The 18253-nt window shown below is 42.5% G+C and overlaps 1 protein-coding gene across 1 annotated transcript in view; it reads left to right on the forward strand.

Moving 5' to 3' along the window:
- SUGCT (succinyl-CoA:glutarate-CoA transferase) overlaps window positions 1–12087 on the forward strand; it is a 363922-nt gene extending 351835 nt beyond the window's left edge. Inside the window, exon 14 of the mRNA XM_066628034.1 lies at window positions 11573–12087. Coding sequence (XP_066484131.1) covers window positions 11573–11736 — 164 coding nt within the window. The 3' untranslated portion in view covers window positions 11737–12087. The remainder of the gene's footprint in view (window positions 1–11572) is intronic.
- Window positions 12088–18253: the final 6166 nt, after the last annotated feature.

The following is an 18253-nucleotide window of genomic DNA, read 5'->3' on the forward strand; positions in this document are numbered from 1 at the left end:
AATTTGTGTAGAAATAAAAGCTTCAGTTGAACCATCATGACAAAAGGAAGATGCATTAGCCGTTAGGTTGAACACAAAGCAGGGGGGAAAGCACATTCTGGAAAGAAAGGGAAAAAAATAAACAGTCAAATGCGAAACCCACAAGTAGAAGTGGCAAAGGATCAAAGGTGATGGGGAGTGTGGGAGGAAGGTGCTGCCGAAGCTTCCAGACAGTCAACGATGGAAAAATCCCTTTTAAACCAAGCACCTGCTGCTTACGATTAGAACTTCAAAATCACTAACACGAGTAAGTTAAAGCACTTTACTCAACAGTTAAAGGGAATACAAAAGGAACTAGTCCAAAGCTTCAGGAGGTGGAAAAAGTCAAGGAGAATGGGGAATTGCTTTAATGAAACTGATCTGTGCACATTTGAGATGGAATATTGCTTATGCATGGCTGGTTCCAATCTGATTCTAATTTATGCTCCCAAGCTTTTTAGTTGTCTTCTTGGACACAGAGTCCTCTCTCTCTCTAGCAAGGAGGGATAAGCAAAGGGGTTTTTGGATAGCTTCCTAGGTTTATACTTCATTCCTCTTCATGGGTGTGTCTGGCTCTTACATTTCTCTTTTTCAATCTTCCTGTAGCCGTTATGGGTGAAGAAAGATGATTTCTGACTCTGCCTGCCATAGAATAGAATGAAATCCCTGCTGGAGATTGGCAAATGTTTACAGCTGCAAGAACAGAAGATGTAGGGCCACTCTGTTTTGCTCACACACACATAGCCGTGCAACTCTAAGCAAAGGTTGCCTAGTTTAAGAGGCTCAGGCGCCCCATATTGCTTTGATATTTCCCTGCTTAGATGAGCTGAATATCACATGACAGGGATTGGCAACAGACAATGGAAAGCCAAAGCAATTGCTTGCCCTTCATACTGAGTTGGTATTGATCAAATTGTCAGTTCTAAATTCATCTGAATGGGGTCCAAATGTGGAATTTGCCCTTCCTTTACTCCGACCCAGATCCAAATGCTTAGTGTTATTTTAAGAATTTAAAATTAAAATGAAACAGATGATTACTTGGAATAGGAGGCAGCAAGAGAAATGCAACAGCCTAACACATGAGCAGTCTAGTTTTGTAATGGTGGTTCTGTTGCCAAAGAGAGGACTGCACCATGGAGCTAAGGAGAAACCAGGTGCTCGACAAATAGGCAACAGAAGTTCATACTTTACTGCCTGTGTGTTCTTGGGATGCACAAGCATTGAAAGTAGATTGTCAGATCTATAATATATGTGATAACCTCAATCAGAAAATGTGTGTAAGGAAAATCCAGAAGGCATTTCACAGTTTTCATGAAATATTTGAGAATGATGTTGTAATTCAGACCACTATCCAGCTCACACAATGAAAGAAAAGTTCGGACACAGGTAGATGCACAAGGAAAAAAAAGTCTTACAGTTATTTGCATCCAACATTCCGTTTACTATATAAAATAAATAAAATACCACTCTGTACTTTTAATGGCATTTCACCTTTATTTTCTTAATCATCACATGAGAATGATATCTGAGAAGGTGGGATATAAATTTATAAAATGAAAAAGCCCTCAAAAATCATTCCATATGCCTGACACATTTTGAGGAAAAATTCTCTTCATCAGAGGAAAAATAAAGAGAAGTAGTAGTCTGGCAATGTGCTAAGCCTAGGTGCATATAAAGAAAAAAAAAACCCAGGATTAAATCAAATGTTTCCATGTAGTCTTTGGGATAGTGTCATGAACCTTCAGACAAAGATCCAATTCATTCATTGCCAGAATAGCATGGAGGCCTCTGGTCCATCCCAAAGGCAGGCCCAGCACAACCAATGCAATTGTTGGTCACTGAACCAGTGTGGCTGCACTGGTGCCATTGGTGGAGGATAAGATTGGGCTAAAGTCTGTACAGAGAAAAGCAGCTGAATGATGTGGTTCAGGTCTTTCCAACACCAATATCATTCCCTCGGGACCAGCAAATTTGGCATCCAAAGGAGCCACATAAACGCAACCTACATAAATGGTTTCTGTCTAGAAATGGCATTGAAGGAGTGGCCCCCCATGTCTCTTGGGTAACATGAACTGGGCCACAGTTGTGCCTTCTGACAGCATTTTTCATAAGGTAAGAAAGGAACGTAAAATATTTGATGGCTTGATTTGTGCTTTTTCATTACTGAAGAGAATGCGTGAACCAAGAAATTCCTGATTCTAATGTAACCTCAGCCAAAAGACCACTTGTGATCTTAGGCAAGCCATCACCTCTCAGCTTCAGTTCACCATGGGCAGCATGTGGAGAATACTAACTGACCAACCTTTCAGGGTTGTTGTGTGTTTGAGATTTGAATGTTAAGTGCATTGATTTACAGCACTATGTAAATGCTGTATTGGCAGATTGCAGAAGGCCCATGTATGTCAAGGTGATACTGGTCTGCAAAGGTTCTGCTCAATGGTCATTAAGTTCCTCCACTATTGTGTTAATGTTTGGGTAAAAGTGCTGAGTCACACTTCAATAGTTTGCACCTGTTGGTAAAGCTGCCGCCCTTGCCTTATCTTGGCAGGAGATATTTTGGGCATTAAATCAAGATCATGCAAAAGGACTCCTAGCCCAATCCTATGCATGTCTACTCAGAAGTAAGTTCCATTAGAGTTAATGGGGCTTACTCCCAGGAAAGTGTGGATAGGATTGGGCTGTGCATCAGTTACCTTTTTCATGAAACTGTATAAATGGTGGCTTAAGAGGCCATTTGTTATGTAACTGGTATTGTATGTGGTCATCTGCAGATGGGCCACATGCAGACTGGCCCATGAGAAGTACATGTTTAGTAGGAAGAGGCGCCACTTCTATTTGGAGGCGCATAAGAATGCTGTATTGTGTTTAGTCTGTTTGAGGGAATTCTTTCTTGTGCAAGGTAATAAATCCCAGCTTCTGTCTCCCTCCCACTGGTCTGTTCCCTTGTCTCCATATCCAAAAAGAACCTTTGCCCTTCTGGCAGTACAAATGCTAAGGATTATTACCACAGATCAAAAACCACCAATGAATGCTTGTCCTGTTGCCATCTCAAAAAATAAAAATAAAAAATGCTTGTCAACTGAGTCAGTTTATACATGCGGCTACAAGTCTTCCACTCTTAAGAAACCAAATGATTGTATGCATGTGTGAAATTATTCTTATTTCCATGTTGATGCAGAAAATAAGTGCTGTGTTATCTTTTACTTTGGGAGTGAGTGCAGGCATATTTTTCTAAATCTGTTCTTTTAATAACTCTTTGGTATTAGCGTACTATAATCTGCATGATACGCTGTCATTTGTTGGGTGTTTTCAAATGTGGAACCAACTTCAGCACAATTAAATTCAATAATAATCACTGACCTGTTATTCTGAAATTCTAAGTTTACATGCTGTCAATAGAAATAGACAAATTAAAAGGAAATTATCAGCCCAATCCTATCCAGGGCTTTTGGTGACAGATTTCATGTTCCACCACTGTATGCCCTAGACTAGGAGCATGAAAGCCTTGCTGCCACCATGCACTTCAGAGCCACCAGCATAAATGGCTAGATGCCCTATGCACATGATAGCATCTGCTCCCAGATATCTTGATGGAGCAGATAGGTTGGCATGGGGGCAGTTCAGGGGAAGATTGTTGGCCAGGGAGCGTGCTGGGCAGGGGCAGTTCTGGGGTGGAAAGGGAGATCTCAGCAGCAGTGGTGCATGATGCTATCTTCCTTTCCCCACCCCGAGTCTCCTTGGACCCACACCAGCAAAATAGCTTGTGGATCTAAGGATGCCAAGCAGCCTACAGGAAGGTAAGAAACAAGCTTTACTTACCTCTCCTGGGCTGTCTGGTTGGTCACTCACACACAAACACACACGGAGCACATAGTCTGTCAGCAGCACCGTATGCACAGGATAGGATGAGCCCCTCTAAAAGGTAATTACTTTCCCTCAGAAAGTAATTGTCTGCATTCAGCTAAGAAATTAAAGATAGGGCACCGTATTTGTTGTTTGCACTCAGCTGAGAACACATAGAATGACTACTGTGGGTTTTATGATACAAAGAAAATTAGTCATGACTAACTTAACTTGCATTAATTTCAACAAGACTTATGGTCCAATCCTACACTGCCAGAACAAGTGTGCCATGCACCAGTGGGCCGGGGAAGACTACCAGCATCGGTAAGTCAGCGCAGGGGATTGGAGAAAGGTGGGGAGGAATGGGTGTGCACTATCAGCAGTGCACACCAATATCCTGACCCCCCCCCCCCCGTCCTGGTCTCAGTTCCCTAACCTGGGTCCAAGAGTACTTGTGCCAGCTATGCACAAGTCTGAGTAGACTCAGTGGGTCTGCACAGGCTTACCCCAGGACAAGGAAATAAATGTTCCCTTACCCTGAGTAGGCCCCCTTATGCCGAAACTCCCCCCATGGGATTCAGCTGATGACATGTTGGTGCTGCTGAATTGCTGCATGGGGAGTTGAATAAGACTGAGCTGTTAGAGCTCAAGCCTATGTATGTCTGCTTAGAAGAAAGGACCATTATAATCAATGGGACTTATTCCTAGGTAAGTGTGGAAGGCTGCAGTAGCCTGAGTCATGACGAATTTTCTTTGGAAACAACTCATTTTGAATTTGGAAATGATGAAGAAGTGTTTCATCTAACAACATGTACAGGTGCGGGTGCAGGGTAGTATATCTCAGACTTGGTCTAGATATTGCTAGATATTATCTATTTGGCCAGTCAGTTCCTTGCAATACCCTTCCACATTTCTTGTGTAATTGGTACATATGAGCACCGTGTATGTTCACATGTGATATGGGGTAATCATATAGTGAGCCTCTTCATCCTCCCACTTTTACATCAGTGGTGACCACTGGTAAAAGTGGGAAACTTACTGTCTCATGACACTGTCCAACACGATGATTGTACAAGTTTGGGTGGACACATCAGAGCATCACAAGAAAATGCCTAGGCAGACCCCCTCTCATTCAGAAGCCATTACCTTGAATGCTTACCAGTGGCATAGCTAATGATCATGTAGCCCAGTGCAGAGTCAAAAAGATGCCCCAGAAGTGATTTCACAACAGGAAGTGACGTCACACTCGGGCTTTGCAAATTGGGGGGAAACCTGCTTCCTCCCCCCAGCAGTTCACCACACACTTGATCTGCCACCTCTCCCCAGCCAGTGGCATAGCTAAAACATCTATATGCTATCTGGGATCAAAGAAGATTTTATAGCCCTCCCCTCCATGACAGAATCAAATTTAATTAAGTAAATAAATAAAAAGTGTGCCCCTTATTGGTTAGAGACACTGTGCTGAGGTGAAGAGGATGGTTATTCTCCCCCTGGTAAATATAAGAGGAGCACCACTTGAAAAAGTGCCTCTTTACCAGTTAGCAGGAGTAGCTGTGTACGAGAGCTGACTCTTATTAACACCTTATTGGTTCCATGCTGTATCATAATAACATCTCATTGGCTGTCAGAACAATCAATCTCATGGGTCAGTTTTTGTTCCATAAGACAGTTGCGTTTTCGTTTTCTGGTTAATTGGCCATGACTTTTGATATAATATAGATATTCAAATGGGGTTTGTTTCATTGCATTCTGCTTTAAATTACCTTTCCAATGATATATAACATGATGGTATTATTCATACATACCAAATTTTTTCACAATTTTGGCCACTGGTGTCAAGTTCATCTTGTTGCCCCCCTAAAGCTTGTTGCCCAGTATGACTGCTGCCCCCTGCACCCCCTTAGCTATGCCACTGATGCATACCAAGGCAACACTGTGCATTTGCATCATCAGTTTTATAAATGCTAAAAAGCAATGCACACAGACAAAACAAGAAAAATGTAAAATCAGTCAGATACTGTCTTCAGTAGCCAACATAGGGCCCAATCCTGTCCAACTTTCCAATGCCAGTGCAGCCACAATGCAGCCCGGAGGTAAGGGAACAACTGTTCCCATACCTTGAGGAAGCCTCTGTGACTGCCTGCCCACCACAGGATGGAGTGCATGTCCCATTGGCACAGCTGCACTGGCCCTTTGAAAATTGGATAGGATTGGGCCATAGTACTCTTATATCTGCACTGTTATACAAGTATACAGGCATGCTGTTCCTTTTTTAGTGACCAGATCCTAAGTTTCAAGCATAAGAAAAATTTTGAACAAAATGAGAAACCCTGATAATAGTAATAAACTGAAAGCGCAATCCTAACGGTGTGCTCGGCCTGTGTAAATCCCTTATACCTGGAGTGTCATGAAGGTGCGGTAAAGCATCCAGCCTCCATGCCACCAAAAACAGATAAGGCTGAGCTAACCTAGGATGCCTGGCGTGGGGGTGGGTGGGGAGAGTGGCAGGAGGGTGAAATGGGGGCATTTTGGGGTGGAGGAGAGGGAAGGTTGCTGGGTGAACTGGGCCCTGGAAGGAGCTGGGACTGGCCTTGGTGACCTAGGCTGTATCCTCCTGGCCAACCTGGCATTACACTGGGCTGCTTGGACCTGCGCCAGCAATTTCATTGGTGCAGATCCATGTAGCCCCATAGGAGTGGCTGCTGCACTACATGGGGTTATGTTGGCAACCTTCAGTCTCGAAAGACTATGGTATCGCGCTCTGAATGGTGGTTCTGGAACAGCGTCTAGTGTGGCTGAAAAGGCCAATTTGGGAGTGACAATCCCTTCCACACCGGGAGCAAGTGCAGTCTGTCCCTGGTCTGCCTCCCTGGCTATGGGCCTTCCTTCTTTGCCTCTTTGCCTCAGTCTTTTGGCCAAACTGGGAAAGGCCATGCTGCACAGCCTGCCTCCAAGCGGGCCGCTCAGAGGCCAGGGTTTCCCACCTGTTGAGGTCCACTCCTAAGGCCTTCAGATCCCTCTTGCAGATGTCTTTGTATCGCAGCTGTGGTTTACCTGTAGGGCACTTTCCTTGCACAAGTTCACCATAGAGGAGATCCTTTGGGATCTGGCCATCATCCATTCTCACAACATGACCGAGCCAACGCAGGCGTCTCTGTTTCAGCAGTACATACATGCTAGGGATTCCAGCTTGTTCCAGGACTGTTACTTACATGGGGTAAGGGGAAATAAATTCCCTTAATGCAAGTTGTGTGGCAGCCACTTCTTCCCTTACGCTGGATATGGTGCAGGCCAGTTGACCTGCCTATTCCAGTGCAGGATCACATTGGGCTGTAAGAATCTTTGCTAGACTGTTATTTATCAGTTAACCCTTTTTGCTCTAAGAAAGTCAACAAATTTAATTTTGTGTGTTTGTATGCATGTGTAAGCGTGGAACTAATCTGAGCAAGCCGGCATCTCTTGGTGTTTGGGAAATGGCTGGTACATGTCCCTGACTCTGCCTTTGTACTCTTTCATCTCAGAAATCTCTCATAAAAACTCCTGGACTGTTTAGCCTTTTAAAAAGAAAGAGCCTTTTAATCCTCTTGGGAACTCATGCAGCAAAATGATGCTTCCACTGTCTTATCTGTCTTTATATCTTATGTTTTAATGTGTTTTATGTGTCTTAACTTTATGGTTTTCTTTGGCGCCTGGGATGTTATGGCAGAGAGGCGCCAAATAAACAAAATTTATTATGATGATGTGGAGTTCAAGTACTACAAAAACTTTGAGGCAGTTTTGTACTATAACCATGTTTATCTGAATGGCTGCTCTATGGAACCTTGGTGATAAAGTAGAATTTGGAGCGCATATCTCAGCAATTTGCCAAAGAAATCAAAATACAAATATTGATATGTAAACCTTCACATTATAGGAGAATAAATGTTTCATTTTCATTTGCAGAAAATGTAGAAATTTTGGTACTTTGTCCAGAAAATTATTCCAAAAATCTAATACAAGACATTTTTCAAGTTTTTCAAGACATAGTCTGGTGAATAGATTAAGTGACTGAAAGGCAGGGTTCTTAGGTTCAGCTCATACCACTGATTTGGATCATAGTGTGAAATAGATCAGGTGTGGGCTCAATGTGCCTGCCCAAAAGCAATTTATTTTTCCTTATGCATAAGCCATAGATTGTAAAATCTGGACTGTGAATTGTTCCGTACCAAGAATAGTCAATGTTTCTGAGATTAAGAGCTGGATGCTTACGTCTTCATTGTCTGAAGTGCATCATATCATATTCACACAGCATCTGACAGTGTAAGAGGTACGTATCAAAGGCTCCACATTCTGCTGTCCCCTGAATGTCCCTTGTAAGCCGCACTGTGGAACAGAGAAAACCAGTTTAGTGCCAGTCCTATGCACAAATGAATTTGCAATGTCAGTGGGGTAATTGCTAGAGATGGGGAAACTCTACCCTGCTCATCTTTGAGCCTTTTCGATAGTAAGACTGGTCTACCTCCTCACTATTTTTTTTTTACTGTTATTTACTACCCCTCCATTTGCTTTTAAGTTGCTCAAGGTTTATTTGGTTTATTAAGGCATCCTTAAAGCCTAAGCAACAGTAATGGCATTTGAGAGCAGCAAAATTGGTATGTAAGGACCAAGCGCTTCATTTAATTGAAGTAAACTGACTATTTTTTTTATAATTAGAAAGAAGGATAGATTTAAAAAATGTTGTGCCTCTGTGTCTACAAAATGTCCTCCATCCCCTCCCCCCCCAAAAAAAATCCAGAGGCCCAAATGTCTGTGAGTCTCTTTTGAGTTTTTTTTCAATGAAACTAGTTCTGTTGTTAGACTTTTAGAACCTTTTAATCCCTACAGAATATGAAGAAGAAAAGTACACTTAGGTAATATTCTGATCCAAGTAGAGATTTCAAGACGGGATGTTAGGCAAATGGTCTATTCAATTAAGATCTGAGGATGTTGTGCCTGGGGTCTGTGAACAGATACATTTCCCTTCTTTTCTTTTACCAAATCTGATTCATAATTAGTGTACAAAATGTCCTTCTGGAACTGCTGCTGGAAATAATGGACTTACACTTGTAAACACAGAAACCCACAAAATTGTTTCCACAGCCACATAGCTAGAGCTGAGCAGCTTTGTTAGTGGTCTTAGCTCGGCAAATTCCTTGACTGGTTTGAATATTGTGTGGCAACTGACAAAAAGATAGGGTATCTGTATATTGTACATAAGCCCAGAAATGTTCAGTGAGCAAATTTAGAAGAGCAATATGAGCATTTCAGTTAAGTGATCACTAAGGACTGCTTCTCATTTTGCAATGTAAACACACAAGAGCACTCTTGTGATTTAATTCCATGTCTGGACAAAGATACAAATATCTAGTGGGAATGAAGACATGCCATTGAAGTATCCATGAATAGAAGCGGTTTGGTTGCTTCATCAGTCATGTTTGGAGCTAAGGTGTGCATTCATCATTTAAACAAGAGACTTGGTTTTCTGAACACTCACTCAAGGAAACAAGTCTCATCAGAAAGCTAATTTGTGTGTCCCTAGAAAAATGGTGTAGTATGTCTACACTTTCCTTAAATTTTAGTTGGCTTGATTGAAACGATCAGTGTAAGCAGCATGCTTCTTGACGGGTGGCTGTAATTTTCCACTCCTGCTGCGCTCTTAGGGTAGGGCATTCCAAACCCCAGCCAGAGGGTTGGATCTGGGGTTTGGACTAACCCTTCTGCCTCACGGGCGGACCTTACCATTCCACCAGGTTACCGCCTGACTTTCACCTTGTTTGGGGGACAGGGACACTCTGGGCAGCCGTGTCTGCCTGGACATTCTGTAGTGCAGCCTTCTGGGACACCGGGCAACAGACGCAACTGTCCAGAGCTTCCGTGTCTTCTGAATGAAGTGAAAGTCAGGAGGCGACCTGGCGGAATGGTAAGCTGTGGTCCAAACAGGGACCGCATTTTCATAACAGAGTGGTTGTGAGTTTGGTGACCACCATCTTAAGAGTATATACCTGTGCGTTGCCCAGGGAAGTGGTGGTGGACTCGGAGCGAAGGACACCCCAGGTGTGCATCTCTGCTGCTGCTCAACAAGAGCATGGATAGACCAGCCATAGGGCCACTTATTCAAAGACAGTAACAAGCAGCTCATGTTGACTTCAACGTTTTGAAAATAGCTTTGAGAATTCGTATTGAATTTGCTTACTGAAATTACCATTACTGGCAAAAATCACCAAATGTGAGAGAGCATTCTTTTACCTACAAGAAGAAAGTGTGCAACTGGCCTGGATTGTCTCCTTTATTCATTTATTGTATTGTCATCTGGGCTGGAATATAGAAGCCAACTGTCCTGTTCTCCCCACTATAGCATCTTTTCTAGTGGATGTTTGCTGGTGTTTCTTTTGCATCTTTTATTAGATTGTAAACCTTTTCAGGACAGGGAAACATTTCTTTTGCTATGTAAACTGCTTTGTGAATAGTGAATATATTCACAAAGCTGTTTATAAATAGAATTAATGTTAATAGAAGGATCAATAGGAAAACAATATTTTTAATATTTGAGCTATGATACTGCTCGCAATGTATGCAGAAACAAACAGTGTATTCTGTTATATAACTTCTTTTTCAGACATTAGAGTGAAGATATTGTAAGAGAGCTTCCACAGTCTCTCTCATTGTTTGCTGTAATATTAAAAACTACCATGAGCTCATCTGCCTGGCAAGATTTCTGTGAGGATAAAATGGAATAATCAATATATGCTATTCTGAGCTCACAGAATATTAGAGCTGGGCAGGATCTTGGAGATAATCTACAGTAATTCACAGCTAATCCTGTGCTGCCCGGCATCCAGAGGAGCAGTGGTGCCAAAATGGCTACCACTGTATCCTATGGGCTTTGGGCAGCCGTTGGAGTCTCCTCGGGGGAAGGGGGACATTCCTTCCCCTGGGGAAAGGCCCAAGCCCTGCAATGGGGATATTCAAGTCTGCACCGTCTATTTTGTTGGTGCAAAGTTGAGGGGTCCCATGTTGGGTCGGGAGGTCTGACACCGTGTTCTGGAGCCGGCGAAGCAGTGCTCTGCTGGTCCCACCTCGCCCTTCTCTGCTCCACCCTGGAACACCCCTGCCCTGACTAACCTCTCCGTCGCTCAAAGCTCATCCCTGGCTCCAGGCAGCATGCACGGGCCTCCAGCTGGTGCTGGCTCAGTGCAAACCGGCACTGCACCAGTGCAAGCACTGGCCTAGCACTGAGTGTTGTGGGCATGCCTTAAAGCACATTTGCAACACTCAGCACTGGTGTAGGGCCGGTGTGCAGAACTCAGGATTGGGCTCTGAGTCCCCTGCTCAGTGCAGGTAACTACTACAGCATCCCTGACAAGTGGCTATCAGGTCTCTACTTGAAAGCCTTCTACAAGGAAGAGTCCATTACTGCACAAGTCAATAGTGCTGTTCCAACTCATTAGAGGAAGAATGGGATTCAAATATAGCTGATTGCTAATTCAAATGCAAACTGTTCATAATTAATAAGAATAAGCTGACATTTGTTTTGTATTATGATTATGATTATTATACAAGTATAGAAGGCATACTTCAAGCTACCATCTATGGTATTGGGCATTGACATTTGTTCTGTTTACAGCACAGGAAGAGCATATTCTATACAAAATTGACATGCCAATTATTTCATTTTCATTTTCTTTTTTGACAGGACAAGCAGTAAGGTACAGCCAATTTGAAGTGGCCAAGCCAACACCGCCTCCTCTTGTTGGTCAACACACAGTTGATATACTGAAGGGTACTCTGGGTTACAAGGATGACATCATAGAGCAACTGCTCGGCTCCGGCGTAGTAGCTCAACATGAACTCCCATGAATCAATTTGTTTTTCATCACTAATGGAGAATATACTTACTGGAAAGCCAACAAGGATGTCTTCAGTTTTCACGACCTCATATTGGAGATGTCAGTAAATACTGACTGATATAATTTTGGTGATTTAAAACGTATCCAGCTTCAAAATACCAACTTTGTAGGGTTTAAAAAAATAACTTGGTTTTGCTATCTGAAAGGTACAACTATATGGTTTTGTAAGTTTCAAATACCAAGTCCTTGTAAGATGAATCACTTTCTAGATTAATTTTATAGGGAATGAATGTAATTTTCTCTGTAATTGTAATAATCCCAAAAGTTTACATAAAGACACATGAAAATGGTAAATAATGCTTTGATTGGTTGCTTAATGAGTTGTCTTTCATTATTGTTTATTTTTTTAAATGACATAACAAAGGATAACAAAAACATGTCATGATTAAGGGCCCAATCCTATGCAATTTTCCAGTGCCAATGCTGCTGTGCCAATTAAGTTTGCGACTAGAGCAGTGGTTCCCAATCTTTAGGAGCCTGCAAACCACTGAGGTAAAAATTGGAATCGTCATGGACCACATGGAGCCCCCCATCCCTACCCCCCTGCACACAAAAATACAATTAAATGTGTAATAATAAGAGAAGATCTATAAGAGATTTTATTAGAGATTTATTGGATTTATTATTTATAGAGAAAATTTGTAGGTAGCTGCTTTTATTGATGGCTGCAGTTATGGGTGGTCTGGTGGTCCATGGGGAAGTGTCTCATGAGTAAGCGCTCCCCCATGGACTACAAGAGAGGGCTGAGAATGGACTGGTTGCAGCAGCAGTCAACACTTCAGTGCCAACTTTGGCTGTGGTTAGTCCATTCTCCATCCCCTCTGGTGGTCCTGTTCTAAACTAAGAGCCAGGATGGTATAATGGATTGAGAGTTGAATCTGGAAGATCCAGGTTCAAATCCCCACTCAACCACAAAACTTCCTGGGTGACCTTGGGCCAGTCACTCTCTCAGCCTCACCTACCTCACAGGGTTGTTGTGAGGAAAAAAGGAGGGGCAGGAACCATGTACACCATCCTGAGCTCCTTGGAGGAAGGGCAGTATAAAAAAAACGTGAAAAATATAAATTAAATAAAAGATTTGGATTTATCCTCCAAATTATGTCTTCTGGTGTCTGAAGGGGTCTGGAATGATATACCTGAAGAATCCCAGTGGCAATAGATATTTCCAAGCATGCTCTTTGAAACACCCATTGGTGCCAAAATGCTTTGGAAATAAAATTCACAGTACTTTCCAGATGAATTGATTGAACCAGGAAGTATTTGGAACTACATGACCTTCTGGAAGTTACCACGTGTCTAGGCTTCCCAGCAGCACTGGAAGCTTGTGTAGCCTAGTCTGTTGAATGCACATGGACAGAAGCTAATGACCATCAAGCTAAGCATCACAAACTGGCAAAATTCATGTATGACACTGAAGGTCATGATCAATGTCATACCTGAATTTTACCAGCTTGTAATGGATTTTAATTTGGAACCTTGGTAGTAGTGATGCCACTGAAGGCCATAATCACTGCTGCAAAGGTCTCAATTTAAAATCTATCTTACACTGTATTTTCAATAGTGCATTATTGTGGAAACATCTTGGTGAACTGCAGGTCTAGCCATCATGCCAAGACCTACTAATTGCATGAGTAAAGCTAGTAGAATGTAGCCCATAATTAACAGCACGCGATACATGAAAGCAAAACCACTTTTGTATACAAAGCAACATGGCATTTCTTCAGGCACAGTGGGGGCAGGGGCAAACCCACAATCTTTCAATCTTGCAGACATATAATTTAGATCAAAAGTAAATTATGAACAAGAAGATTCAAAATGTTTTTTTTTTTTAAAGTGAAGCAATGCCCTCTGTTCCCTGAAACTAAATAAAACTAACCCAAAGTGACACTCAACAAATAATGACCATATTTCATTCAAAGGATCGGAAACAGGCCTGCCACGATAAGTGGCCTGTCACTTTGTTTCCAGTTTAACAAACAACATCCTCCATGTTAGATTTGAACTTCACAACTATACATTACTTTCAAAGGAGAAAAAAGAGAAAGAAAACTATTACATAATTAAGTTGAAATGGAACTGCACTGCGGTTGCATATGTTTGAAGTTCTGCAGCAGAGGTTTCCTTTGTTAGCTTATTTTGTATATCTTTACATGCTCCCATTTTCAGATCTCCTACTAATCTTTTTCCCTCCCTCTACATGCAGATATATAAGGCGTGTGTGTGTGTGTGTGTGTGTGTCTGTGTCTGTGTGTCTGTGTGCATGCTATATTACTGTCACAGTACCAAAGTATTTTGCCCATTTGGTAAATACATCATGATGTGTGTATCGGATGGCAAGATGTCGCTAAGCATCAAGAAGTTTGCAAAAAGAGTGCCAGGGAGGATTACAATGGATAAGAGTTAGGATTCATAGGTAGGTAATTGCATAATTCAGCCAAGATTAGTAAAACAATAATGGGAAGTTGACTTTTACATAAAGTGGTCCAGTCTCAAACTGAGCACTGATTACTGTTCAAAGCTATGTCTTCCAAAATACTTGCTTGTTGGCAACCTTCAGTCTCGAAAGACTATGGTATCACGCTCTGAAAGGTGGTTCTGGAATAGCGTCTTGTGTGGTTGAAAAGGCCAATTCGGGAGTGACAATCTCTTCCACACTGGGAGCAAGTGCAGTCTGTCCCTGGTCTGTCTTCCTGGCTATGGGCCTTCCTTCTTTGCCTCTTAGCCTCAGACTAATATTTCCAAATATTCATGCTGTTTCTGCTTAATGAGGGCCATTTCTTTTTTCTTTCCTAAGAATGGAATACATAAATAAGATGCTGTGGGACCAAGCCCAGCTGAGTTCAAGGCCTCCTAGAGGATCTTTTTCAATAGTCTGCTGAGCAATGGAAAGAAGTGCCAAATAAATAAATAAACAAACCACACATGCAAATCAGAGTACCCCATTGGCTTAGTTTTTCATTCCATAGTTTGTTTATTCTAGTGCTGACATGCAAACACACACATACAAATATGAAGTCCATTTTCTTCTCTGTTAGGCCATAATCCTCTAATCATACATATACTATTGCCTCAGTGTCAGACAAGTATCACTGAAAGTTTCTTTGAAGCGCTTTATAGCTGGATCCCAAACATATCGCCTCAGAAATCCGTCACAGTGAGTTGAATGGGATATACTCAGAGTATGCATAGAATACTTTAGAATTCTTTCAAACATATTTCACTTGCAGCCATCAGTGATGAGAGGATAGTAATTGCAACTAGACTCATTAGAATGAGCGGTGGTCCCTTTTATATGGTTCCTTCCAGCACATTAACCAACCAATTAATTTTGATCCATGATGGATACCCCATTGACCAGTGGTTCCCAAACTATGAGCTGTGGGGTTCCCTGGGGAGCCACAGAAACCAGCCAGGGGAGCCATGAAAAACCCACTGCCTTATACAATGTATTGGAATGTAGCCCTAATGGGAATGGCCCAGCAGGTTAAGGGAGCCGCCAGTCAAAAAAGTTTGGGAACCACTGCCGTAGGCTGTTTCCAAGTCAGCAAGACAAAACATGCTCCAAATTGTGCCTTTTCTGGCTAACGTGGAAACAACTCAGGTCAGCCACCATGGAAGAAAATGAAGTCAAGTCAGCCAGCAACTGAACAGCAGAACTGCACATGTATGTTGAGCACCCAGTTCTGACACTGTGTCCCTCGCTCGGGAGGTGGGGGCAGCCCGTCTTGGGTGGGTGATACCATAAATAAATTTTCCCCCCAATCCTGGCCGCAGCTCACCTGGGGATCACTTCAGAATGGTCATGGATGTTTCACCACGGCCACTGATGCTTCAGCATGGCAGCTGGTAGCTTTCGTATGGCTGTGGGCAGCTTCAAAACAGCTAGGGTTGCAAATGACTTGAAGCTGGCCACAGTGGATTCAAAATAGCCATTGCAGATGCAGCAAGTAACTGGATTAGTCATAATAATTACAGAATTGCATTAACGGGCAGCCCAGGAAAGTACAAAGGGGGAAATTAATTGCTCGGCATCAACTGAACATACATGAAAGGTGGCTTGCAACTGCCTGGCTGCTCTTAGCTGCCTTCATAATGGTGGCTATTTTCTGCATAGAAGTCACTCTTTAGCACAGAGAGCCTAAACAAATTAAATAAATAAATATATCCTTACAACAACCCTGTGAGGTAGATAGTCTGAGAAATAATGAGTTGCCCAGGGTTATCCTAGGACTACCATTAGATGTAAAAAAAAGGAACAATTTTAATCTTTAAAAAAACCATAGATACACAACAGTCATAGAACCTTATATCACAGAAAAACAGATAACACAGGCCTACACACATTTTGTTGTCCTAAAAATCAGGTCTATTCTTGGGTATATTTGGCATACTGAATCCAAAAATGGCATTCATTTTACCCAATTAGCTCTAGTTTCGGGGGTACGGTATAGCCACCTTCTATACTAATTCAAGCAGATTCCTCAAGAAAGCATCCACGAAGAAGCTGCTTGATTCAGCATATAAGGTGGTTATGCCACACCCCCAAACTAGAGCTAATTAGAGCTAATTGATTTTTGCCAGTCAGGCAAAACCAATACCATTTTTGGATTCCGCATACCAAAAATATCCTAAAATAGCCTAAATTCATTCACGCGTCCATGGTAACTACAAAACAAGGGTTTTTTGGTAGGCCTATATAACAAACTTACAGCACAATCCTATGCATGTCTACTCAAAAGTCCCATCTTGTTCAATGGGGCTTAGTCCCAGGAAAGTGTGCATAGGATTGCAGCCTCACGTACACCTATAACAAAACTATGATGCATCAACGTATCATGCCCATTTGCTATTGCAGGCTAACACATTCCAAATGAGTCCATTGTGTTAGCTTATAGTAGTAAAAAGACATGATGCTGTGTACCATATTTGGCTCCACCTTTCATAAGTAGTAAAGCAGTGGTTCCCAAACTCCTACACAGGAATTAGGAACCAGGTAAATGTTTGCGTGGGCGGTGAGGGTGGCGGGAAGGGGAACTGCTTATCTCCAATCAGCAGTTACTTCTGTTTTTTGTGTGAAACCGGAAGTAGTTACTGATCAGAGATAAGGGCTGCTTACACAGCCACACACCGGAGGGGGCTGCAAGCCTCCAGGAGCCTGCAAGAGGCCAGCTCTGCCCCACAGGAAAGAAACAAGCCCTTTGGTAGCGATGAAGCTGCAATTGCCAGCAAATTGGAGCAGGACCCCTCCCCTTAAGGGAGAATGCCCTGTTTCCGGTTCCCATGGTGGGTCATGACCTACCACTTTGGGAACAGCTGTGATAAAGTTTTGTATCAACTGCATGAAATGAACTGAAAGATGGCACATTATCCATGTCTCAACTGCAAACAGATGGGCCGCATGCACAGCAGAACACCGAAGAAAAGGTGGTTAGTCAAACCTGGAGAGAGCAGTTTCTTTATGACTAGTTAACTATAAATTAGAAACAAGGTGATTTATTCAGCAGCAGGATCACTAGAGACTGAATTATCCTGGAGTGCTGGTTTCAACAGTTGTGTGGCTTAGATTTTAAGTAGGAAATCTATAGATATTCAAACATCACTGGGGAATCTGATAACCAGTTTGTTAATAAATCTTGCATGAATTGGTTTTTGCCTTTTCTTCAGATCACTCACAGAGACCTTGAAATGTGCCAGAGAGGATATGAATGGCCCATTTTACTATTTATTTTTTGCAAATGTTGCCAGGCTCCAAGCTCTTCCTTTGCCAAGGGACTTCTACCTAATTATAGGCCTTGAAACCAGCCCCTTTGAGATCGTCAGCAGGAGGAAAGGCTCGATATGTAACTCAGCAGGAGAAAAGATTCCACATGGTGCACAGTTGGGATTCCCAAACATCTGGAATGGCCTACGTGCACACTCTAGTTGAACTGTCAAAGTAAGCATCTGACATATATGAAATAGTCTCCTTATGTTGTGATACTAAAGTTTCTATTTTTACATTTATATTATCCCTTGGCAGTGCCATTAATGAATAGCATCAGGATTTAAATAATTGGGAGACCAGAGCTACTGTGGCCAAAAGAGAAGCCGGTCACTCCCTGGATAAATTACATTGCTCATCAGTCATGGGTCAGGACTTCAACAGTCTTGAGGCAAGGCACCCTCATAAGGCCCCCTTGACTTGGAAGACATGAAGCATATACACTCTTCTGTTTCATTTCAGGTTTCACGGAGAAACCGGAAGCAGCGTTTTTTTCAGCTCTAGAGCTCAGTCTGAGCCCGGCAGAGGCTCAGAGAACCCTCCAGAGGCAAGGGAAGTGGAGCTCCCCACACCTCCAGAGGGGGTGTGTATGGGAGATCCCATGGACCCAATCCACGGACAACTGGATCCATAAATACAGAATCTGTGGATACTGGGCCCCCTGCACTTTGTTGTGTAGAAATGTAAATGTTACTTTACAAAAATG

Source organism: Tiliqua scincoides, chromosome 5, assembly GCF_035046505.1.
Source record: "Tiliqua scincoides isolate rTilSci1 chromosome 5, rTilSci1.hap2, whole genome shotgun sequence".
Lineage (NCBI taxonomy): Eukaryota > Metazoa > Chordata > Lepidosauria > Squamata > Scincidae > Tiliqua > Tiliqua scincoides.